The sequence below is a fragment of the Procambarus clarkii genome, chromosome 6 (genome assembly GCF_040958095.1).
Source record: "Procambarus clarkii isolate CNS0578487 chromosome 6, FALCON_Pclarkii_2.0, whole genome shotgun sequence".
Taxonomy (NCBI): domain Eukaryota; kingdom Metazoa; phylum Arthropoda; class Malacostraca; order Decapoda; family Cambaridae; genus Procambarus; species Procambarus clarkii.
This window is the reverse complement of record NC_091155.1, coordinates 26,306,973-26,332,102: the sequence shown is the minus strand read 5'-3', so window position 1 is coordinate 26,332,102 and position 25,130 is coordinate 26,306,973. Positions and strand designations below refer to the sequence as shown.

Sequence of the window (25,130 nt, the reverse complement as noted above, 5' to 3'; positions counted from 1 at the left end):
GATGGTCGTGTAACTTTTTGCACATCCTAGTCCATGGGTTAAGGTGCACATCTGTGGTTATCCACAACATCGGTTCGATCGTGCTGTCCTGCTCTAGAGATTATATCATTGATTTATCACATTGTGTACAATATCTTTATACATTTAATATTTTTTATGTTCGACATACAATACTGTGGTGTAAATACTTTCTAATGAAAGGATTCTAAATGGGAAATTGTAAACAACGCCACACCTTAGGGATGACATGTGACTGAAAGCTTTATTGTACAGATTTTAATGGACAACAAGATCCACAGCATTCACCCTTTATTTGTGCACATGATAGGACATACATTTGTGCATAATTTGATGCAGAAATCCCATGGAAAAAGCACTGTTTGATTTTTTTAGTAATATTAATTTAAAATTATCAGTCTTGGAGGAATTCTGCATTATCTAGATGCCAAATTCATTGTACAGGTCACTGGCTAGATTAAAATCCCTATCTTGGACCAGGTTCCCATGTAGTACAAAATCCACTGAATTTATATTCAATATAGTATTGTATAGTGAATATTCTTTGCTTGAGCCAGTGAGCCCAACCACCTTACTGATACATCTCAGCGTAATACTGTAATGGGAAGGAGAGATACTGTATACAGTATAGTAACGGGAGGAACACGCAGTCAACAAGGTAGTACCGATAAAATCCCGATATACCATATAATTCAACATGACAAATGCACTATTGAAAGGAGAAGATAATTATATATTATGGTAAAAGGTTTACTATGAAATACAAAAGTACATATTTAACAATAATACATATGGCCTGCATTAATATATATTTTATACACTAAGTATAGTACTGTATAAACTGTTTTACATACTGTACTTACAACCTGTAACTATATTTTAGAAATTCTAAATTCTGATAGTCAAAATAAGAAATTAAGGAATGATATGTTTCCTTTGTAACCATAAAACAACAACTTTGCATAACTAAGCAAAATGGAAGAGGAGGCAGTCCTAAAAGAGGAATTAACAATTTACTGTAGAATCTGTCTTTATCCCCATGAACGCCCCTCTGATGGAGTAACCACAACTGAAACCTATTCAGGTAGCCCTATCTTAACATGCTCTTCTGATTTGTCCTCATTCCTTTATGTCTAAGAATTATTAGCCAGCAGTAACTGGTTGGAGTTAATGTAATTTCATGATCAAAAAGATATTATGCAGTTGATGTCACCTCGAAGAAAACTATAAAATCAGTGCTAGTGACTGATAACTTTGCCTGTCATCCGATCAGGTGACAGCCTGGCTCTACTGAATGGACAGTACTGTACTGTACTCCAAAAGTCTCCCTTCCCCCATACTGACTGCCTACCATTCCACTCCCAATTCCCTTTCACTCTTCTATTTCTAACGTGGTGATCAAGTCTTCCTTTTATGTCTAATATGGAGGCTATCTACTGTACTAATGTGGTTGTCACTCGAGGATCAACTCGTATGGTACTTCATATTCCAGGATATTTCAAGCTTTGACCTTCATGCTATTGCCTTTTACACTGGCATGAATGACATGATAATGTTATGGGACAATACAAATTTGTCCATTTGTTAAAGAAAAAAAAGACAAGCTGCTTACAAGAAACTTTTGGATGGGAAGTATAACACAAGAATTATATAGTGCAGGCTACACAAATTAAAAGATTAACAAACCAAGCCATTTTGTAACTCATGCACATCATCAAATGTTGGCACTGTTCCATATTGCACATCATAATACAAACCTGGCACCATTAGCTAGTTTATTAAAACTAAAATTGTCACTGTCATTCAGCAGTACAATTTTAATACAAGTATGGTGAGGCAATTATACATTTCCATTCAACCAAAAACAATCGATAATATAGAACTGTTTATATATTGGACCATGGAGGTGTCATTGGCTGTGGGTTTTGAAGGTAGGACATCACAACTGCAGAAATGGACAACCTGAAATGTTAATATAATTAGTAAATTATTTGTGACAAGCAAATAAAAGTATATTTGTTTAATTATGATAATTTACTTTGAAAATCAGAACTATTAGCCAGTAACAATGGGTTGGATTAATGTAATTTAAATTACATTCAATAACAAAAGACAATTATGCAAGTGTTGTCACCCTTAGGAAAATCATGAAGTCAATGCTATAGTGACTGACAAGTAAGCTCAGAAAACTACTGACAGGGCTCTCCCAAAAATAACAAATCAGAGCAAGAGAGATTGTTGAAACACAGGGAATACAGAGGACATACTCAGCACACAAACACAATAAAGTACATAAATTATTGGGACCATTTGAAGCTCCCAAAATGTACTCTGGAAAGGAGACAAGAGAGGTATCATGTACTGTATACATGGACTGAACTCCAGGTCCAAAATTTGCACAGTATTATAACATAGTGGAGCGAACAATATGGTAGGAAATGTAGAATAGCGCAAGTGAAGAAAAAAATGTGCCACAGAAACAGTCATAGAACACTGTATGAATATCCAGGTCCAAAATTTGCACAATATTATAACAGATGCTATACCGATGATGATACTTTTCAAAACGCTTGTGCTCTCTAGAGTGGAGTACTGCTGCACAATGACAGCCCCTTTCAAAGCTGGAAAAATTGCTGACCTGGAGAGTGTGCAGAGATCCTTTACTGCTAGAATCCACTCAGTAAAACATCTAAACTATTGGGACCGACTAAAGAGCCTAAATCTGTACTCCCTTGAGCGCAGGCGGGAGAGATACATAATAATTTACACGTGGAAAATATTAGAGGGGCTGGTCCCAAACCTGCACACAGAAATAACATCACATGAGACCAGAAGACATGGAAGGATGTGCAGAATACCCCCGTTGAAAAGCGGAGGTGCAACAAGTACTCCGAGAGAGAACTCTATCAACATCAGAGGCCCGAGGCTGTTCAACACGCTTCCGTTACACATAAGGGGCATAACTGGCCGACCCCTCACAGTGTTCAAGAGAGAACTGGATAAGCACCTCCAAAGGATACCTGATCAACCAGGCTGTGACTCATACGTCAGGCTGCGAGCAGCCGCGTCCAACAGCCTGGTTGATCAGTTCAGCAACCAAGAGGCCTGGTCGACGACCGGGCCGCGGGGACGCTAAGCCCCGGAAGCACCTCAAGGTAACCTCAAGGTAAGGTAAGGTAGTGGAGCGAACAATATGGTAGGAAATGCAGAATAGCGCAAGTGAAGAATAAAGGTGCCACAGGAACAATCATAGAACACTGTATGAATATCAAAGGACCACGGCTCCTTAATATCCACACAGCAAATAAAATAAGTATGGCTGGAACAAAAGTATTTCTTCAAGAAAAAATTAGAGTTTCCTGCAAGAAGTGCTGGACTAACTAGATTGTAAGTGGGAATATGGCCCTGCAGGCCACTCCAAGCAACAGTCTACTGGACCAAGATCTTGCACGTCATGCCTGGCCCAGGCCAGGCTTGGAGAAAAGAAATCCCAGAACCCCCTTATCCAGGTACAAATCCAGATCCAGGTAATGAAATGCCCTTTTCAGGCATGTAGTCAATCGCTCACCTCCCAGTCCTGTTCTCTTCCTTATAGAATATTTGGGGGTTCCATTTGGCTCAACGAGCGGGGATGGCAGGCTAGCTGGGACTTTAGGTGACCTGATCCACCATATGATGGTGGTCAGGCACATCATGGTTCAACCTGTCCTCTTGAAAATAACGTCGCTTTTCGTTCGAATGCATGCTATACCCAAAAATGAACGTAATTTGAAATGAAATTGGCTCACGAAAGTGACATACTGTCGCGTTTTCTCTAAGTCCTCTGGCTTACTTGGAAAGGTTAGGAGAGGAAACTTTCATTTAACGTTTTTCATAGCTTTTGAAACTTGAGGACAATTTCCTGCCCTCCTAACCTACGAGAGGACCCTTAACTTACTGTTTTGAAACAAAATCCAAAATTTATTTTAATTTTTTTATTTTTAAATTACGTCCATTTTCGGCCATATGGGCAAACGACCAAATTCAGACGTAATTTGTAAGAGGACAGGTTGCACAGTTAGGGTATTTACCCCGTCGCAATGTTTATTTGCCTTAGTACACCAGGTTTTGGCCTTGTGTAAAGTAAAGTATATGTTAAAATGTGACATGCTATGAGGACAGGTTGTACCTTTATGGGTTTAGTAATATACAAATTTCAGAAGAAAACAAGATAAACCTTACATGAAGCTGCTGAGCATTTGTTTCGTATCGTCATTGACTCTCGAGTTGGCAAAGCTGATGCAGGAGCAGTATAGCGCAACCCAAGCACACCACTTCAACTGCAAGTAAGAAATAATGAGTTCACTATAGAGTATCATTTATAACAACAATGTCTAAAATTTCTAAAATCATAGTTTTAATAATACAGTATTTGGAGGATTAAAATTCATAAAGTGAGTAGAAATCACATTCCTCAATATAAGTATTATAAGATTAAAACCCTAAATAAGAAAATGATCCAAGATAAAGTCTGATATTATTTACTTAAAACATGTACTGTACTATATATGTGAAAATTAAGCATTGAATACTGTATAATTAAACATCTTTTTCTGGTAGGCCCTTGATTTACCCATCTTCCACCAGATGACAGCCCTGAGGTTACCTGAGGTTTCAATCAACTTGCCTAAAAGGTCAACACTTCAAAAACGAAGGGTGAACAGGAGCACTGTCCAGAGCGAACGATGCACTAGAACCCCTACCCCAGCCAGGAACCAGGAGATATGGATCTACACATGGCCCAAAGCTGGATCCGAAGAACTCAACTGAAGCAGACTGAGGCTAAAATACTGCACTGCCAGCTATCAAAGATTGATCTACCTTCCCTTCCCGCCCAACCACTTGGGCTAGACAGTAGAGCGAAGGCCCATTTTTTTGCAAGCCGGTTTTCAATCCCCGACTGTCCAAGTGGTTGGGCACAATTTCGTCCCCATGTCCCACCAAAAATCCTTATATTGATCCCTTCAAATGCTATATAGTTATAATGATTTAGTGATTTCTCCTAATAATTCCCTTCCCTTCCCTTTCCCTCCAGAAAGTAGAAAGGGTGTAAAAAGAGAGGCAAACCGCAAGGAATACAACTAAGAAGATTCCTGATGATCTAGAACTGCACGCTGGAAAGCACGACAGGCCGCATATAGTGTAAATATGCAACCACATCCCACAGCAGCAGCTCGAACAACTAGAGCAATGCTATCAAGGCAATCTTTGAAGACAACACAAATGGTGAAACCAGCTGGGAAGAACCCTGCTCTAAACATAATTACACCTGATCAACCAGGCTGTGACTCATACGTCAGGCTGCGAGCAGCCGCATCCAACAGCCTGGTTGGTCAGTCCGGCAACCAGGAGGCCTGGTCGACGACCGGGCCGCGGGGACGCTAAGCCCAGGAAGCACCTCAAGGTAACACTGAGAAGAGCTCCAGAGTTGCACAAAAATGGAGACCCTATGCCAAATGGATCTAAAATTTGTGGTCCAACATGATCTATTACAGTATGTACTTATCATTTTGACAATGGCATATGATAGAGCAATCATTGGCAAACAATTCCATTTAAAAATCATAATTACAGTATATGACAATTATTGGTGGTCCCAACATAACATAATGACCAGGATTTACACAAACTCAACCATTCTTGACATAAATCCCAGTAAATTGAGGGTACCGGTAGTATAGTCGAGTTCCTTCTTGACTCGCAATCTAGAATTCTGGGTTCAAATCCCAGGCAAGATAGAAATGGCGGGTGTGTATCCTATCACCTAATGTACCTGTTCACCTAGCAGGAAATAGGTACCCAAAAGTCAGTCAGCTTATTGTGGGGTTGCATACTGGGGAGGGTCAGTAATTAGACCCTAGGGATAGGGGGGAAAGGGGGGGGGGAACCTGGATACAAACCTAACATGTACTGTATGTATAACCTGGCTGCCAGTCCTCCAACACAATGAATTATTATTATTAATAAATTATTCGCAAAAAATTCTTTTATGATGCGTCTTGATTATGGCATATGATACTGATCACGGATAATTTGGTATTAAAATTATAGATGTACACACACAACTTTATTGAAACCAAACATTCAAAAGGAGAGAACTTTTTCACCAAGCTTGAGAGAGGAAATGAGGAAGGGATAGTCTCACACCCTCCCTCCCTCTTCCCCCATGCCCAGCATTCAGCCGACTGCTGTTGCTTTGTCACACTTTTGGCTCACTTCACGCTCATGCCATAAATTTTTCAGTAAAGTGAAAATGTATTTTGACTTAATTACAATCTTCGGCACAATAATTACCGAATAATGGACATCCATGTTAGTCACAAGGGTTGAGTTGACGGTTCTCCAACCTCCTATCAATTAAAAAACTAGAAAGATCAGACCTATGTGACAGGTATTGAAGTATTATTAGTGTGACTCCAACTGTACACACAGAAGATGATGCAAGGCACCAACATGGCACACGAGTCAGAATCAGACATAACACACTAAAATACCCAGCAACAGGCCTGGCCACGTGGACCGAGTCCCAAGCAGTACTGATGTAATGGCAACTCAAAAGGAGAAGCCCTGACTAGGACAACACCCAGAATCTTGAAAAATATTACTGGTAGGAATGGGTAATACAAACTAGCTACAAGGCAGAGAGTTGAGAAACTAAATCAGAATGAATGAACAGCTAAGGGCACACAAGATGGGTGCCTTAAACTGACAAGTGAAGCATGAATATAAACAATACAAAAAGCATGGCTCCCACAGAAAATGTTCCCATGAATGCCAACATCACTTACATACAATATACAGTAGTTCATAAAATATGAGTTGAAAACAAAAAAAACTGAGCAAGCTAGTGCCAGGATGAATAGGGATGATAGTGGTAGACAATAGAGATGATACCGTGGGCTTCAGAACAGACCCTATAATGCCAGAAACCCAAAACTTACTCTCATCATTAGACCACACATGCTGAAGATCATGCCTAGTACATTCATGTAGTCAGTAGTTGGATCTTCACCAGGGGCCCCTGGAGTCCCTCCCTTGTGCTGATGGTTTGTACCTGTCAATGGTCAAATTACATTATATTGCAGTTGGTATGTATAAAAATGTAATATTAATGTATTATTATTACTGTATCAGTAAGGTGTTATTGATCAAATAAGTAACATTAAAGCATGAGTGAGAAGGCAAATAAAATGAATTCAATAAACACAGGTTTTATAATTCTCTTTGCAAGAAGTGATTAGTTATGGAAAATCAGGAGGGAAGATGAGAGAACATATTACAAATACAAACAACAATGAAGTTCAATAATTACTGTACACAAACCCTCACAAAAGTAACATTATTTGAAAAAAAAATACAGCACTGAATGTAATGAAACACCATTTTCTGGGTGAGCCCAGAGGCTCCCTGGAGCCTACAAGGCTCTCCACAGAAAAGATTTTGAAAAGTTTTTTACTTGTATCATACTTAAGTATGATTTCCCATCGGGACAAAGCCAGTTAGGTTTATCAAGGTCCCCTCTAGGCCAACTACTAGTCTTTCCCAAGATGCAACCAACAATAGTTGCCCAACTCCTAGGTACTTATTTACCGCTAGGTGAACACAGGCATCGGGCAAAAGCAAACGTGCCAAACGTCCCTGTCCTGCGGCAGAAATCAATCCCGAACGTTTCAATTGCGAGCTGACTGTGTTGACCACTACACTACAGTATTTTGAGGTTATCTTGAGACGATTTCGGGGCTTAGCGTCCCCGTGGCCCAATCCTCGACCAGGCCTCCTTTTTGTTACACCCCCCCAGGAAGCAGCCAGTAGCAGCTGTCTAACTCTCAGGTACTTATTTACTGCTAGGTAACAGGGGCATCAGGGTGAAAGAAACTCTGCCCATTTGTTCCCACCTCCACTGGGGATCAAACCCGGAACCTTAGGAATACAAATCCGGAGCGTTGTCCACTCAGCCGTTAGGCCCCCCCTGACACTACAATATTATTCACTACAATGGGTTATTTGTACAAATGAATCGCCATTATCTGTACATTCTTGTAAAGCCACTAACATGCATAGCATTTTAGGCAAATCTTAAAGCTAACGCAAAATTTGCAGTGAATTTTAAATTATTGTACAAGGGAAACAGTTAATCTTAAGAGAACAAATCTACAAGGGGCCGTGACGAGGATTCGAACTTGCGTCCAAGAGCATCCCAGACGCTGCCTTAATCGACTGAGCTACGACATGGTATAAGAATTGCAACCAGAAATTCTTCTGAATTTACTTGGATCCTGCAGCCTCTCCGAGAGACAAACCAGGATTTTACACAACTCCCCCCATGCACTCGAGCTATGTCAATAGGCCGTTCTACCTCTTCGCCCTTACTTCATTATACACAGAAATCACAATAGCGTGACATCTAAGCTAAGCTAATTGTTAAGCGAGAGGTAAGGTAGTAATAAGGGTGATGAGAAATTATGTTGATGGAGTGCATTTGTAGATAGTACAGCACTAGATGAGTAATTAGCACAATGTGGGATACTAAAGTGAAGACATTGGGTTAGGAAATTCCACACATTTGGTCTCTCTATGTAGAGACCTGCATAGAGAATCTTAGAGATATTTCAGCAGTGATGTTCATGCAGAACATCACAAACATTCTTATTTCATACAATTCGGAAGTTTAAAATCTGAGTTAGTATTAAGGAACAGAGCTTTGCAAGTGTTTATAATGTGAAGAGAATGAAGAGTACGGATTAAATGTTTAGTATGTCCAGGGGTTTGAGCAAAGAGGCTGTATGTTGTCTGAAAACAGAATTTATTATAGTTGAGGGTATCACAGTGTAATCAACTCTCATACCAGGAACAGTTGAGGGCCACAGCACTAACAACACTTCAAACCAGACATGACTTAGCAGACCTCATTGAAATTTTAAAATACTGAACAATTTGGAGGATGTTGATCCAGATAATGTCTTATAAAAGCTCAACAAACCACAACATAGGACTGAAAACAAGAGATGCCTTTTACCCCCATACGGTTATAAACCCATGGAACTGCCTACCTGCCAAACATAATTGCCCAAACTCTTACATTTTAAAATCCAACTGGAAAAAAATAATCAAGGCAAATGAGGGGACTTTGGACAAGCTTTTCTGTTCTCGTCGAGGCCACTAATACGTTAGTGGCCCTCAGGTAAAGTCAGGTAAAAATCGGTTGCCTTCCCCCTTGACTCCCAATTGGGGATCCTGGGTTCAATTCCCAGTCAGGACAGATATGGCTGGGCGCATTTCCTTTCACCTAATTCTTCTGTTCACCTAGCAGTAAACAGGTACTCGGAAATTAAACAACTGTTGTGGGTAGGATGATATAAATACTGTACTTTGTAAAGAAAACCAGATACAGTACTGTAATAAAATATATTTAAATTAAGATAATAGTGCATTTTAAAATATGGTTATGTGGTCGCTGATGGAGAGTTTCCATAAATACGTAACTAACATGAAACTGGCCGCTAACAGTTTCATGTCAATGGCTGCTTCGGCCAGCTGCATTTAGTTCAATAAACATTTCTGTATATTACCTGTTGATGGTTTTAACAGTTCTTCACACACAGCCTGGCCTTTATACGGGTCATGAAAGGTCTACCAGAACCTAGTGAGTTACTTGAAACACCTAACATTTTTATGCAAACTTTGTACAAAATTATTAATTACTACTATACACTGATAACACAACTGTTGTTTTCCAATAGTTGTGTTAGTCCTACATTGCTTTTTTATCACTAGTAAAACGGTCTGTAATAATGTGTCACCCTGTACACATGACTGTTCACCAATGGATTGGAAAATTTACCTAACCTTACCCAGGCTAACTCAAACCAACCAAGCCTAACACAGCCTAATCTTGGCTAATACATCCTAACGTATCAAACTTTATGGATGGTACTTTTTGGACATGAAATAATTCGACGATGCTCGTTTTCCCGTTTGTTAAAACCGTATACACTATACAGTTATGGTAGGATGTATTAGCTTAGGTTAAGCTGTACTGGACTCCATTGGTTTGGGTTAGGTTGATTCTTGGTTTGGTTAGTTTAGGTTGGGTTGAGCTAGGTTATCTTGAGATGATTTCGGGGCTTAGCGTCCCCGCGGCCCGGTCCTCGATCAGGCCTCCTTTTTTGTTACACCCCCACCAGGAAGCAGCCCGTAGCAACTGTCTAACTCCCAGGTACCTATTTACTGCTAGGTAACAGGGGCATCAGGATGAAAAACATTTTGCCCATTTGTCTCTGCCTTCACCGGGGATCGAACCCGGAAACCCTAGGTTAGATAGGTTTTAACATTTGTTTGCGAGTCATCGTGTATGTGGTATGACTTGTATCTGATTTAATATAGTCTTATCTGTCAAAACTAAAAATTAAGTAAAAATCTTATATACCTTCTTGTATATAAATAAATAAATGAGCTTTGTTTAACCCTCGCCATTTCTTTTCAAACTCCAAACAAAATGGGAGTAAAAAATCATTTCAACAAGGCTAGTTTTCTGATAAAAATGTACTACTAAGTTAGACTTGGTTATGTTATATGGATTAGGTTGTTTTATCATTAATCATTATCGTTTTAAGTCTGCTAACTAAGCATCTTGTATACGTAATGACCTATACCCCCTACAGCAAAAATACCGAACTATAATACCCTAAATCCCACCCGCATATAGGTGTACAGACAAGTAATTCTTTAAACATCACACCAAAGCATTGCACAGAGACAAGAAAACCCATGCCTGTATAAGAACGAATTGTCCATATGATGACCTACTAACTTCCTTCCCCCCACACACACAGATCCTCATCATTACACAATAATAACATCTTGCACTACAATATCCCTCCTACATTCACTTACCTAACAATCTTATCCACTCTCCGTGGGTCAGAGCTGTTGTTTGACGTCTGCATTTTGAGTGGGAATGTTGCTGGCGAGCTGCTCCTGTATGTCGTCTGCTGGTCCACAACAGTGCTGGTGGAGGCCGAGGGTTCCGGACCACGGGGACCTCGGTTGCCAGATCCAAACTGCGGTAAGTACCGAATTTGTAATAAGAGTAATATATATATATTATATATAATGTATATATTGTTAAATATGACCGAAAAGGTAAGATTAATAATTCTACCACGAATTTTCTCAATATTTCTTATGTTTCTTTTTTACTGTGGATGGTAATTGAAAAATCAATTCTCCAAAATTCATTTTTATTTCTAGTCTGACGCGAGGCTTGAACGCGTTTCGTAATAACTTGTTACATTTTCAGAGACTTTAGTTTATACACACACAACTGTAACCTGAGAACACTAAACAGTTTTACTTATGCTAACATTAAACAGCTTGTCTTATATACTCGCATTTGGGTGAGGTGATGTGTTGCAACAGTTTTGGAAGAGGTGAACAAACTTTTGACCAACGCAGAACACGGAACAATGGGTATAAATTGGATAAATGAGAGGGAAGAATGGAAGTAACTGCAAAGGGCCTATTGACCCATACTTCCTCTTGATGCTTCTATATTGGTACGGAGTCTTGAAGTGGGTAGAATATAGTTGTGCATCAATTGGCTGTTGATTGCTGGTGTTGACTTCTTGATGTGTAGTGCCTCACAGATGTCAAGCTGCCTGCTATCGCTGTATCTATCGATGATTTCTGTGTTGTTTGTTAAGACTTCTCTGGTGATGGCCTGGTTGTGGGAAGAGATATGTTTCTTAATGGAGCCCTGTTGCTTATGCATTGTTAATCGCCTGGAAAGAGATGTTGTCTTGCCTATATACTGAGTTCTTTGAGGCTTACAGTCCCCAAGTGGGCATTCGAAGGTATAGACGACGTTAGTCTCCTTTAAGGCGTTCTGCTTTGTGTCAGGAGAGTTTTTCATGAGTAGGTTGGCTGTTTTTTTGGTTTTATAGTAAATTGTCAATTGTATCTTCTGATTTTTGTCTGTAGGGATAACGTTCCTATTAACAATATCTTTCAGGACCCTTTCCTCCGTTTTATGAGCTGTGGAAAAGAAGTTCCTGTAAAATAGTCTAATAGGGGGTACAGGTGTTGTGTTAGTTGACTCTTCAGAGGTTGCATGGTGTTTCACCTTCCTTTTTATGATGTCTTCAACGAAACCATTGGAGAAGCCGTTGTTGACTAGGACCTGCCTTACCCTACAGAGTTCTTCATCGACTTGCTTCCATCCTGAGCTGTGGCTTAGAGCACGGTCGACATAAGCGTAGACAACATTCCCCTTGTACTTGTCTGGGCAGCCAACCCTATGCCCTACCAAGAACCTACCCGAAGCCGGATAGACACCCACCTGGAGCCCGAACAGTCACCCACCCGGAGCCCGCCAGCTGAGTGAACCGGGGCCCGCCAGTTGAATGAACTGGAACCCATCAGTTGAGTACCTGAAGCCTGCCCCGAGCCCGACCAAGAACCCACCCAGAGCCCTACCGAGAACCCACCCCGATCCCTACAGAGAACCCACCCCAAGCCCTACAGAGAACCCACCCTGAGCCCGACCAAGAACCTACCCTGAGCCCTACAGAGGTACCCCAAGCCCGACAGCCCACCCCGAGCTTGACAACCGAGAGCCAACCCTAAGCCCTACCAAGAACCCACCCCCAAGCCCTACCAAGAACCCAGCCCCAAGACCTACCAAGAACCCAGCCCCAAGACCTACCAAGAACCCAGCCCTAATACCTAACAAGAACCCACCCCAAGCCCTACCAATAACCCACCCGAAGCTGGACAGACACCCACCTGGAGCCCGAACAGTCACCCACCCGGAGCCCGAACAGTCAAACACCCGGAGCCCGCCAGTTTAGTAAACCAGAGCCCGCCAGTTGAGTGAACCGGAGCCCGCCAGTTGAGTGAACTGGAACCCGTCAGTTGAGTACCTGGAGCCCGCCCCGAGCCCTACCGAGAACCCACCCTGAGCCCGACCAAGAACCTACCCCGAGCCCTACAGAGGTTCCTTAAGCCAGAGAGCCTATCCCGATCCCGAAAGAGCCCACCCCGAGCCTGACCGGGAGCCAACCCCAAACCCTATCAAGAACCCACCCCCAAGCCCTACCAAGAACCCACCCCCAAGCCCTACCAAGAACCCAGCCCTAATACCTACCAAGAACCCACCCCAAGCCCTACCAAGAACCCACCCGAAGCTGGACAGACACCCACCTGGAGCCCGAACAGTCACCCACCCGGAGCCCGACCAGTCAAACACCCGGAGCCCGCCAGTTTAGTAAACCGGAGCCCGCCAGTTGAGTGAACCGGAGCCCGCCAGTTGAGTGAACTGGAACCCGTCAGTTGAGTACCTGGAGCCCGCCCCGAGCCCTACCGAGAACCCACCCTGAGCCCGACCAAGAACCTACCCCGAGCCCTACAGAGGTTCCCCAAGCCCGAGAGCCTATCCCGATCCCAAAAGAGCCCACCCCGAGCCCTACCGAGAACCCACCCCCCAAGCCCTACCGAGAACCCACCCCCCAAGCCCTACCAAGAACCCACCCCCCAAGCCCTACCAAAACCCACCCCAAAGCCCTACCAAGAACCCAGCCCTAATACCTACCAAGAACCCACCCCAAGCCCTACCAAGAACCCACCCGAAGCTGGACAGACACCCACCTGGAGCCCGAACAGTCACCCACCCGGAGCCTGACCAGTCAAACACCCGGAGCCCGCCAGTTTAGTAAACCGGAGCCCGCCAGTTGAGTGAACCGGAGCCCGCCAGTTGAGTGAACTGGAACCCGTCAGTTGAGTACCTGGAGCCCGCCCCGAGCCCTACCGAGAACCCACCCTGAGCCCGACCAAGAACCTACCCCGAGCCCTACAGAGGTTCCCCAAGCCCGAGAGCCTATCCCGATCCCGAAAGAGCCCACCCCGAGCCCTACCGAGAACCCACCATCCAAGCCCTACCGAGAACCCACCCCCCAAGCCCTACCGAGAACCCACCCCCCAAGCCCTACCAAAACCCACCCCCAAGCCCTACCAAGAACCCAGCCCTAATACCTACCAAGAACCCACCCCAAGCCCTACCAAGAACCCACCCGAAGCTGGACAGACACCCACCTGGAGCCCGAACAGTCACCCTCCCGGAGCCCGACCAGTCAAACACCCGGAGCCCGCCAGTTTAGTAAACCGGAGCCCGCCAGTTGAGTGAACCGGAGCCCGCCAGTTGAGTGAACTGGAACCCGTCAGTTGAGTACCTGGAGCCCGTCCCGAGCCCTACCGAGAACCCACCTTGAGCCCGACCAATAACCTACCCCGAGCCCTACAGAGGTTCCCCAAGCCCGAGAGCCTATCCCGATCCCGAAAGAACCCACCCCGACCCCTACCGAGAACCCACCCCCCAAGCCCTACCGAGAACCCACCCCCCCAAGCCCTACCGAGAACCCACCCCCCCAAGCCCTACCGAGAACCCACCCCCCCCAAGCCCTACCGAGAACCCCCCCCCAAGCCCTACCGAGAACCCACCCCCCCCAAGCCCTACCGAGAACCCCCCCCCCCCAAGCCCTACCGAGAACCCCCCCCCAAGCCCTACCGAGAACCCACCCCCCCAAGCCCTACCGAGAACCCACTTCCCCAAGCCCTACCGAGAACCCACCCCCCCAAGCCCTACCGAGAACCCACCCCCCCAAACCCTACCGAGAACCCACCCCCCAAGCCCTACCGAGAACCCAGCCCAAAGCCCTACCGAGAACCCAGCCCAAAGCCCTACCGAGAACCCAGCCCCAATACCTACCAAGAACTCACCCCAAGCCCTACCAATAACCCACCCGAAGCTGGACAGACACCCACCTGGAGCCCGAACAGTCACCCACCCGGAGCCCGACCAGTCAAACACCCGGAGCCCGCCAGTTTAGTAAACCGGAGCCCGCCAGTTGAGTGAACCGGAGCCCGCCAGTTGAGTGAACTGGAACCCGTCAGTTGAGTACCTGGAGCCTGCCCCGAGCCCTACCGAGAACCCACCCTGAGCCCGACCAAGAACCTACCCCGAGCCCTACAGAGGTTCCCCAAGCCCGAGAGCCTATCCCGATCCCGAAAGAGCCCACCCCGAGCCTGACCGGGAACCAACCCCAAACCCTACCAAGAACCCACCCCAAGCCCTACCAAGAACCCACCCTCAAGTCCTACCAAGAACCCACCCCCAAGCCCTACAAAGAACCCTGCCCTAATACCTACCAAGAACCCACCCCAAGCCCTACCAAGAACCCACCCGAAGCTGGACAGACACCCACCTGGAGCCCGAACAGTCACCCACCCGGAGCCCGACCAGTCAAACACCCGGAGCCCGCCAGTTTAGTAAACCGGAGCCCGCCAGTTGAGTGAACCGGAGCCCGCCAGTTGAGTGAACTGGAACCCGTCAGTTGAGTACCTGGAGCCCGCCCCGAGCCCTACCGAGAACCCACCCTGAGCCCGACCAAGAACCTACCCCAAGCCCTACAGAGGTTCCCAAAGCCCGAGAGCCTATCCCGATCCCGAAAGAGCCCACCCCGAGCCCTACCGAGAACCCACCCCCCAAGCCCTACCAAGAACCCACCACCCAAGCCCTACCGAGAACCCACCCCCCAAGCCCTACCGAGAACCCAGCCCCAAGCCCTACCGAGAACCCAGCCCCAAGCCCTACCGAGAACCCAGCCCCAAGCCCTACCGAGAACCCAGCCCCAAGTCCTACCGAGAACCCAGCCCCAAGCCCTACCGAGAACCCAGCCCCAAGCCCTACCGAGAACCCAGCCCCAAGCCCTACCGAGAACCCAGCTCCAAGGCCTACCGAGAACTCAGCCCCAAGCCCTACCGAGAACCCACCCCCAAGCCCTACTGAGAACCCACCCCAAGCCCTACCGAGAACCCACCCCCAAGCCCTACCGAGAACCCACCCGAAGCCGGACAGACACCCACCTGGAGCCCGAACAGTCACCCACCCGGAGCCCGACCAGTCAAACACCCGGAGCCCGCCAGTTTAGTAAACCGGAGCCCGCCAGTTGAGTGAACCGGAGCCCGCCAGTTGTGTGAACTGGAACCCGTCAGTTGAGTACCTGGAGCCCGCCCCGAGCCCGACCGAGAACCCACCCAGAGCCCTACCGAGAACCCACCCTGATCCCTACAGAGAACCCACCCCTAGTCCTACCATGAAAACACCCTGAGCCCTACAGAGAACCCACCCTGGGCCCGACCAAGAACCTACCCCGAGCCCTACAGAGGCACCTCAAGCCCGAGAGCCCATCCCGAACCCGAAAGAGCCCACCCTGAGCCTGACCGGGAGCCAACCCTAAGTCCTACCAAGAACCCACCCCGAAGCCCTACCAAGAACATACCCGAAGCCGGACAGACACCCACCTGGAGCCCGAACAGTCACCCACCCGGAGCCCGACCAGTCAAACACCCGGAGCCCGCCAGTTTAATAAACCGGAGCCCGCCAGTTGAGTGAACCGGAGCCCGCCAGTTGAGTGAACTGGAACCCGTCAGTTGAGTACCTGGAGCCCGCCCCGAGCCCTACCGAGAACCCACCCCGAGCCCTACCAAGAACCCACCCCGAGCCCTACAGAGAACCCAACCCCCCCGAGCCCTACCAAGAACCCACACCCCCCCCGAGCCCTACCAAGAACCCACACCCCCCCGAGCCCTACCAAGAACCCACACCCCCCGAGCCCTACCAAGAACCCACACACCCCCGAGCCCTACCAAGAACCCACACACCCCCGAGCCCTACCAAGAACCCACACACCCCCGAGCCCTACCAAGAACCCACACACCCCCGAGCCCTACCAAGAACCCACACCCCCCCGAGCCCTACCAAGAACCCACACCCCCCCGAGCCCTACCAAGAACCCACACCCCCCCGAGCCCTACCAAGAACCCACACCCCCCCGAGCCCTACCAAGAACCCACACCCCCCCAAGCCCTACCAAGAACCCACACCCCCCCAAACCCTACCAAGTACCCACACCCCCCCCAAGCCCTACCAAATACCCACACCCCCCCCAAGCCCTACCAAATACCCACACCCCCCCAAGCCCTACCAAATACCCACACCCCCCCAAGCCCTACCAAGAACCCCCCCCAAGCCCTACCAAGAACCCACCCCCCAAGCCCTACCAAGAACCCACCCCCCAAGCCCTACCAAGAACCCAGCCCTAATACCTACCAAGAACCCACCCCAAGCCCTACCAAGAACCCACCCGAAGCTGGACAGACACCCACCTGGAGACCGAACAGTCACCCACCCGGAGCCCGACCAGTCAAACACCCGGAGCCCGCCAGTTTAGTAAACCGGAGCCCGCCAGTTGAGTGAACCGGAGCCCGCCAGTTGAGTGAACTGGAACCCGTCAGTTGAGTACCTGGAGCCCGCCCCGAGCCCTACCGAGAACCCACCCTGAGCCCGACCAAGAACCTACCCCGAGCCCTACAGAGGTTCCCCAAGCCCGAGAGCCTATCCCGATCCCGAAAGAGCCCTCCCCGAGCCCTACCGAGAACCCACCCCCCAAGCCCTACCGAGAACCCACCCCCCAAGCCCTACCGAGAACCCACCCCCCAAGCCCTACCGAGAACCCACCCCCCAAGCCCTACCAAAACCCACCCCCCAAGCCCTACCAAGAACCCAGCCCTAATACCTACCAAGAACCCACCCCAAGCCCTACCAAGAACCCACCCGAAGCTGGACAGACACCCACCTGGAGCCCGAACAGTCACCCACCCGGAGCCCGACCAGTCAAACACCCGGAGCCCGCCAGTTTAGTAAACCGGAGCCCGCCAGTTGAGTGAACCGGAGCCCGCCAGTTGAGTGAACTGGAACCCGTCAGTTGAGTACCTGGAGCCTGCCCCGAGCCCTACCGAGAACCCACCCTGAGCCTGACCAAGAACCTACCCCGAGCCCTACAGAGGTTCCCCAAGCCCGAGAGCCTATCCCGATCCCGAAAGAGCCCACCCCGAGCCTGACCGGGAGCCAACCCCAAACCCTATCAAGAACCCCCCCCCCCAAGCCCTACCAAGAACCCACCCCCAAGCCCTACCAAGAACCCAGCCCTAATACCTACCAAGAACCCACCCCAAGCCCTACCAAGAACCCACCCGAAGCTGGACAGACACCCACCTGGAGCCCGAACAGTCACCCACCCGGAGCCCGACCAGTCAAACACCCGGAGCCCGCCAGTTTAGTAAACCGGAGCCCGCCAGTTGAGTGAACCGGAGCCCGCCAGTTGAGTGAACTGGAACCCATCAGTTGAGTACCTGGAGCCCGCCCCGAGCCCTACCGAGAACCCACCCTGAGCCCGACCAAGAACCTACCCCGAGCCCTACAGAGGTTCCCCAAGCCCGAGAGCCTATCCCGATCCCGAAAGAGCCCACCCCGAGCCTGACCGGGAACCAACCCCAAACCCTACCAAGAACCCACCCCAAGCCCTACCAAGAACCCACCCCCAAGTCCTACCAAGAACCCACCCCCAAGCCCTACCAAGAACCCTGCCCTAATACCTACCAAGAACCCACCCCAAGCCCTACCAAGAACCCACCCGAAGCTGGACAGACACCCACCTGGAGCCCGAACAGTCACCCACCCGGAGCCCGACCAGTCAAACACCCGGAGCCCGCCAGTTTAGTAAACCGGAGCCCGCCAGTTGAGTGAACCGGAGCCCGCCAGTTGAGTGAACTGGAACCCATCAGTTGAGTACCTGGAGCCCGCCCCGAGCCCTACCGAGAACCCACCCTGAGCCCGACCAAGAACCTACCCCGAGCCCTACAGAGGTTCCCAAAGCCCGAGAGCCTATCCCGATCCCGAAAGAGCCCACCCCGAGCCCTACCGAGAACCCACCCCCCAAGCCCTACCGAGAACCCACCCCCCAAGCCCTACCGAGAACCCACCCCCCAAGCCCTACCGAGAACCCAGCCCCAAGCCCTACCGAGAACCCAGCCCCAAGCCCTACCGAGAACCCAGCCCCAAGTCCTACCGAGAACCCAGCCCCAAGCCCTACCGAGAACCCAGCCCCAAGCCCTACCGAGAACCCAGCCCCAAGCCCTACCGAGAACCCACCCCCCCAAGCCCTACCGAGAACCCACCCCCCCAAGCCCTACCGAGAACCCCCCCCCCCAAGCCCTACCGAGAACCCCCCCCCCCCAAGCCCTACCGAGAACCCCCCCCAAGCCCTACCGAGAACCCACCCCCCCAAGCCCTACCGAGAACCCACCCCCCCCAAGCCCTACCGAGAACCCACCCCCCCCCAAGCCCTACCGAGAACCCACCCCCCCAAGCCCTACCGAGAACCCACTCCCCCAAGCCCTACCGAGAACCCACCCCCCCAAGCCCTACCGAGAACCCACCCCCCCAAACCCTACCGAGAACCCACCCCCCAAGCCCTACCGAGAACCCACCCCCCAAGCCCTACCGAGAACCCAGCCCAAAGCCCTACCGAGAACCCAGCCCAAAGCCCTACCGAGAACCCAGCCCCAATACCTACCAAGAACCCACCCCAAGCCCTACCAATAACCCACCCGAAGCTGGACAGACACCCACCTGGAGCCCGAACAGTCACCCACCCGGAGCCCGACCAGTCAAACACCCGGAGCCCGCCAGTTTAGTAAACCGGAGCCCGCCAGTTGAGTGAACCGGAGCCCGCCAGTTGAGTGAACTGGAACCCGTCAGTTGAGTACCTGGAGCCTGCCCCGAGCCCTACCGAGAACCCACCCTGAGCCCGACCAAGAACCTACCCCGAGCCCTACAGAGGTTCCCCAAGCCCGAGAGCCTATCCCGATCCCGAAAGAGCCCACCCCGAGCCTGACCGGGAACCAACCCCAAACCCTACCAAGAACCCACCCCAAGCCCTACCAAGAACCCACCCCCAAGTCCTACCAAGAACCCACCCCCAAGCCCTACCAAGAACCCTGCCCTAATACCTACCAAGAACCCACCCCAAGCCCTACCAAGAACCCACCCGAAGCTGGACAGACACCCACCCGGAGCCCGAACAGTCACGCACCCGGAGCCCGACCAGTCAAACACCCGGAGCCCGCCAGTTTAGTAAACCGGAGCCCGCCAGTTGAGTGAACCGGAGCCCGCCAGTTGAGTGAACCGGAGCCCGCCAGTTGAGTGAACTGGAACCCATCAGTTGAGTACCTGGAGCCCGCCCCGAGCCCTACCGAGAACCCACCCTGAGCCCGACCAAGAACCTACCCCGAGCCCTACAGAGGTTCCCAAAGCCCGAGAGCCTATCCCGATCCCGAAAGAGCCCACCCCGAGCCCTACCGAGAACCCACCCCCCAAGCCCTACCAAGAACCCACCCCCCAAGCCCTACCGAGAACCCACCCCCCAAGCCCTACCGAGAACCCACCCCCCAAGCCCTACCGAGAACCCAGCCCCAAGCCCTACCGAGAACCCAGCCCCAAGCCCTACCGAGAACCCAGCCCCAAGTCCTACCGAGAACCCAGCCCCAAGCCCTACCGAGAACCCAGCCCCAAGCCCTACCGAGAACCCAGCCCCAAGCCCTACCGAGAACCCAGCCCCAAGCCCTACCGAGAACCCAGCCCCAAGCCCTACCGAGAACCCAGCCCCAAGCCCTACCGAGAACCCACCCCCAAGCCCTACCGAGAACCCACCCCCAAGCCCTACCGAGAACCCACCCCAAGCCCTACCGAGAACCCACCCCCAAGCCCTACCGAGAACCCACCCGAAGCCGGACAGACACCCACCTGGAGCCCGAACAGTCACCCACCCGGAGCCCGACCAGTCAAACACCCGGAGCCCGCCAGTTTAGTAAACCGGAGCCCGCCAGTTGAGTGAACCGGAGCCCGCCAGTTGTGTGAACTGGAACCCGTCAGTTGAGTACCTGGAGCCCGCCCCGAGCCCGACCGAGAACCCACCCAGAGCCCTACCGAGAACCCACCCTGATCCCTACAGAGAACCCACCCCTAGTCCTACCATGAAAACACCCTGAGCCCTACAGAGAACCCACCCTGGGCCCGACCAAGAACCTACCCCGAGCCCTACAGAGGCACCCCAAGCCCGAGAGCCCATCCCGAACCCGAAAGAGCCCACCCTGAGCCTGACCGGGAGCCAACCCTAAGTCCTACCAAGAACCCACCCCGAAGCCCTACCAAGAACATACCCGAAGCCGGACAGACACCCATCTGGAGCCCGAACAGTCACCCACCCGGAGCCCGACCAGTCAAACACCCGGAGCCCGCCAGTTTAATAAACCGGAGCCCGCCAGTTGAGTGAACCGGAGCCCGCCAGTTGAGTGAACTGGAACCCGTCAGTTGAGTACCTGGAGCCCGCCCCGAGCCCTACCGAGAACCCACCCCGAGCCCTACCAAGAACCCACCCCGAGCCCTACAGAGAACCCAACCCCCCCGAGCCCTACCAAGAACCCACATCCCCCCGAGCCCTACCAAGAACCCACACCCCCGAGCCCTACCAAGAACCCACACCCCCCCGAGCCCTACCAAGAACCCACACACCCCCGAGCCCTACCAAGAACCCACACACCCCCGAGCCCTACCAAGAACCCACACCCCCCGAGCCCTACCAAGAACCCACACCCCCCCGAGCCCTACCAAGAACCCAAACCCCCCCGAGCCCTACCAAGAACCCACACCCCCCCGAGCCCTACCAAGAACCCACACCCCCCCGAGCCCTACCAAGAACCCACACCCCCCCGAGCCCTACCAAGAACCCACACCCCCCCGAGCCCTACCAAGAACCCACACCCCCCCGAGCCCTACCAAGAACCCACACCCCCCCGAGCCCTACCAAGAACCCACACCCCCCCGAGCCCTACCAAGAACCCACACCCTCCCCAAGCCCTACCAAGTACCCACACCCCCCCAAGCCCTACCAAATACCCACACCCCCCCAAGCCCTACCAAATACCCACACCCCCCCAAGCCCTACCAAATACCCACACCCCCCCAAGCCCTACCAAGAACCCCCCCCCCAAGCCCTATCAAGAACCCCCCCCAAGCCCTACCAAGAACCCACACCCCCCCCAAGCCCTACCAAGAACCCACACCCCCCCAATTAAGTCCTACCAAGAACCCACACCCACCCAAGCCCTACCAAGAACCCACACCCCCCCAAGCCCTACCAAGAACCCACACCCCCCCAAGCCCTACCAAGAACCCACACCCCCCAAGCCCTACCAAGAACCCACACCCCCCCAAGCCCTACCAATTACCCACACCCCCCCAAGCCCTACCAAGTACCCACACCCCCCCAAGCCCTACCAAGAACCCACACCCCCCCCCAAGCCCTACCAAGAACCCACACCCCCCAAGCCCTACCAAGAACCCACCCGAAGCCGGACAGACACCCACCTGGAGCCCGAACAGTCACCCACCCAGAGCCCGCCAGTTGAGTACCTAAAGCCTGCCCGGAGCCCCGACCGACAACCCACCTTGGAACCCCGACCGACAACCCACCCCGGAGCCCCGACCGACAACCCACCCCGGAGCCCCGACCGACAACCCACCCCGGAGCCCCGACCGACAACCCACCCCGGAGCCCCGACCGACAACCCACCCCGGAGCCCCGACCGACAACCCACCCCGGAGCCCCGACCGACAACCCACCCCGGAGCCCCGACCGACAACCCACCCCGGAGCCCCGACCGACAACCCACCCCGGAGCCCCGACCGACAACCCACCCCGGAGCCCCGACCGACAACCCACCCCGGAGCCCCGACAGAGAACCCACTTGGGGCCCGACAGAGAACCCACTTGGGGCCCGACAGAGAACCCACTTGGGGCCCGACAGAGAACCCACTTGGGGCCCGACAGAGAACCCACTTGGGGCCCGACAGAGAACCCACTTGGGGCCCGACAGAGAACCCACTTGGGGCCCGACAGAGAACCCACTTGGGGCCCGACAGAGAACCCACTTGGGGCCCGACAGAGAACCCACTTGGGGCCCGACAGAGAACCCACTTGGGGCCCGACAGAGAACCCACTTGGGGCCCGACAGAGAACCCACTTGGGGCCCGACAGAGAACCCACTTGGGGCCCGACAGAGAACCCACTTGGGGCCCGACAGAGAACCCACTTGGGGCCCGACAGAGAACCCACTTGGGGCCCGACAGAGAACCCACTTGGGGCCCGACAGAGAACCCACTTGGGGCCCGACAGAGAACCCACTTGGGGCCCGACAGAGAACCCACTTGGGGCCCGACAGAGAACCCACTTGGAGCCCGACAGAGAACCCACTTGGAGCCCGACAGAGAACCCACTTGGAGCCCGACAGAGAACCCACCCCGCGCCCAACCTTTCATGGAGAAAATTGAACACCAGGCGACAAAAATAATTGCAGAATGAGGTCTAGTTTCATACCATGAACGGTTGAGGGTCACAGGGCTAACAACACTGCAAACTAGGCATGCCAGGATGGATCTCACCGAAACTATTAAAATATCGACTTGAATCGACTTGAGAATGGTCCAGGACGGACCGAAACTCGTCGTCCCTTCAACTTCTAGTGTGTGGTCTGGTCAACATACTTCAGCCACGTTATTGTGACTCATCGCCTGCCTATTAAAATATTGAACAGTTTCGAAGATATGGATCCAGAGAACAACTTCAAAAGGTCAGATGGAACACAAACAAGGAACAACGGTTTCAAGTCCAACAAGCCGCAGTGTAGGACTGAAAACATAAGCTATATTTTCACCCACAGGGTTATAAACCCATGGAACCGCCTATCTGCTAAAGCAGTAAATAACATAACACTTGAATTGTAAAATCCAATTTGAAAACAAATCTGAACAAATGGGGGACCTGATCTGTTACCAGAAATTTTAGCCAAATATCCCCAGTCTGCTAACTGTAGATAGTAACCGAGTGATTGTAACCTATCCACCGCTGCCCACTGGGTGGGGGGCGGTGTGCGAACTAAAACTAAACTAACATTGATAGGCATTGTTCGAAGCAAACCCCATTATATTATATAATTCTATATACTGTGTATATATAAGATATAAATGTCAAAAAGAATTATCACTCTTACCTGGAGCAATGTTGCTTATGTCGGAAATCAGCGGTACATGTTGTCGCTTTGGCGGCAGCGACGTTACTGAGCACTGAGCCTTCAACGACCAACCGCCGTTTGAACGCCATTTTGAAATTCCAGGCGTACTACCCGAAAAGTGCGTAAACTAGTATTTGCGTGCATTATAGGCCATTCCAAGAAACCTTATTGCTATGAATATCTTGTTATCTAACAAACGAATTATTTATGTTAATATTTTTAGCACATATGTTAAATTAGGCCATTTTTCATTTAGAGGGGGTATATATATATAGCTATTTACATTTTAAGTTTGAAAAATTACCGTACAAAATTGAATGCAAAAATAAGATAAGATTTATTTATACAACCCTGTTTGGAAATTAACTCCTTTTACAATGAAATAAGACGCAAATAAGAACCTCAATTGTCTAGTGAATTTATGCATTTTGTTTTGATTAAAAGCTTAGGTAGTACAATGTACTACTTCTACTACTAATACCATATTATATATGAGGGGCTACTAAATAAAATTAAAGCACAAGCATGTTCACCTAATATCATTAGCTGACAGGTGAAATAATATGAAAGTCGGAAACTATTTGATTCTCTCTTAGAATTTCTACTAATCCTTTCTTTCGTCGAGACCAATATATGTCAGTGACTCCTCAGATAAATTTCATTTGCAGAAATCAAATTATTCAGACCGTTTCAAAGAAAAACGAATTAGATATACTTTTATATTTTACCTGAATTTACCCGAGTCTGCAGTTTAATGCTGATAAATGTTCTGTTCTGAGTTCTGAGGCTAGGTAATGATGATAGAGTTACAAGATACGAGCTTGATGGTGTTGAAATTGCGAAGTCGGATTGCGAAAGGGATCAGCTTTATACCAATGTGCTTTAGTGTACTTATTAATCTCTCTCATCTCATTTTTTTCTTGCAATGTATTTGTTATCATTTTATTAATTCTGATAGAATTTACCTACTTAAAATTATTTGTTAGATTAAGGACCTGCCCGAAACGCAGCGCGTACTAGTGGCTTTACAAGATTGTACATACTGTACT

The 25,130-nt window shown here is 50.2% G+C and overlaps 1 protein-coding gene across 1 annotated transcript; it reads right to left on the bottom strand.

Moving 5' to 3' along the window:
* Positions 1–930: 930 nt before the first annotated feature.
* On the bottom strand, positions 931–24,191 carry LOC123768165 (uncharacterized). Its single transcript, XM_069307184.1, has 5 exons — positions 24,061–24,191; positions 10,951–11,117; positions 6,999–7,111; positions 4,240–4,337; positions 931–1,980 (listed from the first exon to the last, which is right to left on the bottom strand). Exons 1-5 carry the CDS (start codon positions 24,168–24,170, stop codon positions 1,905–1,907), a joined length of 564 nt encoding a protein of 187 aa, XP_069163285.1. The 5' UTR covers positions 24,171–24,191; the 3' UTR covers positions 931–1,904.
* Between the last annotated feature and the right edge of the window lie 939 nt (positions 24,192–25,130).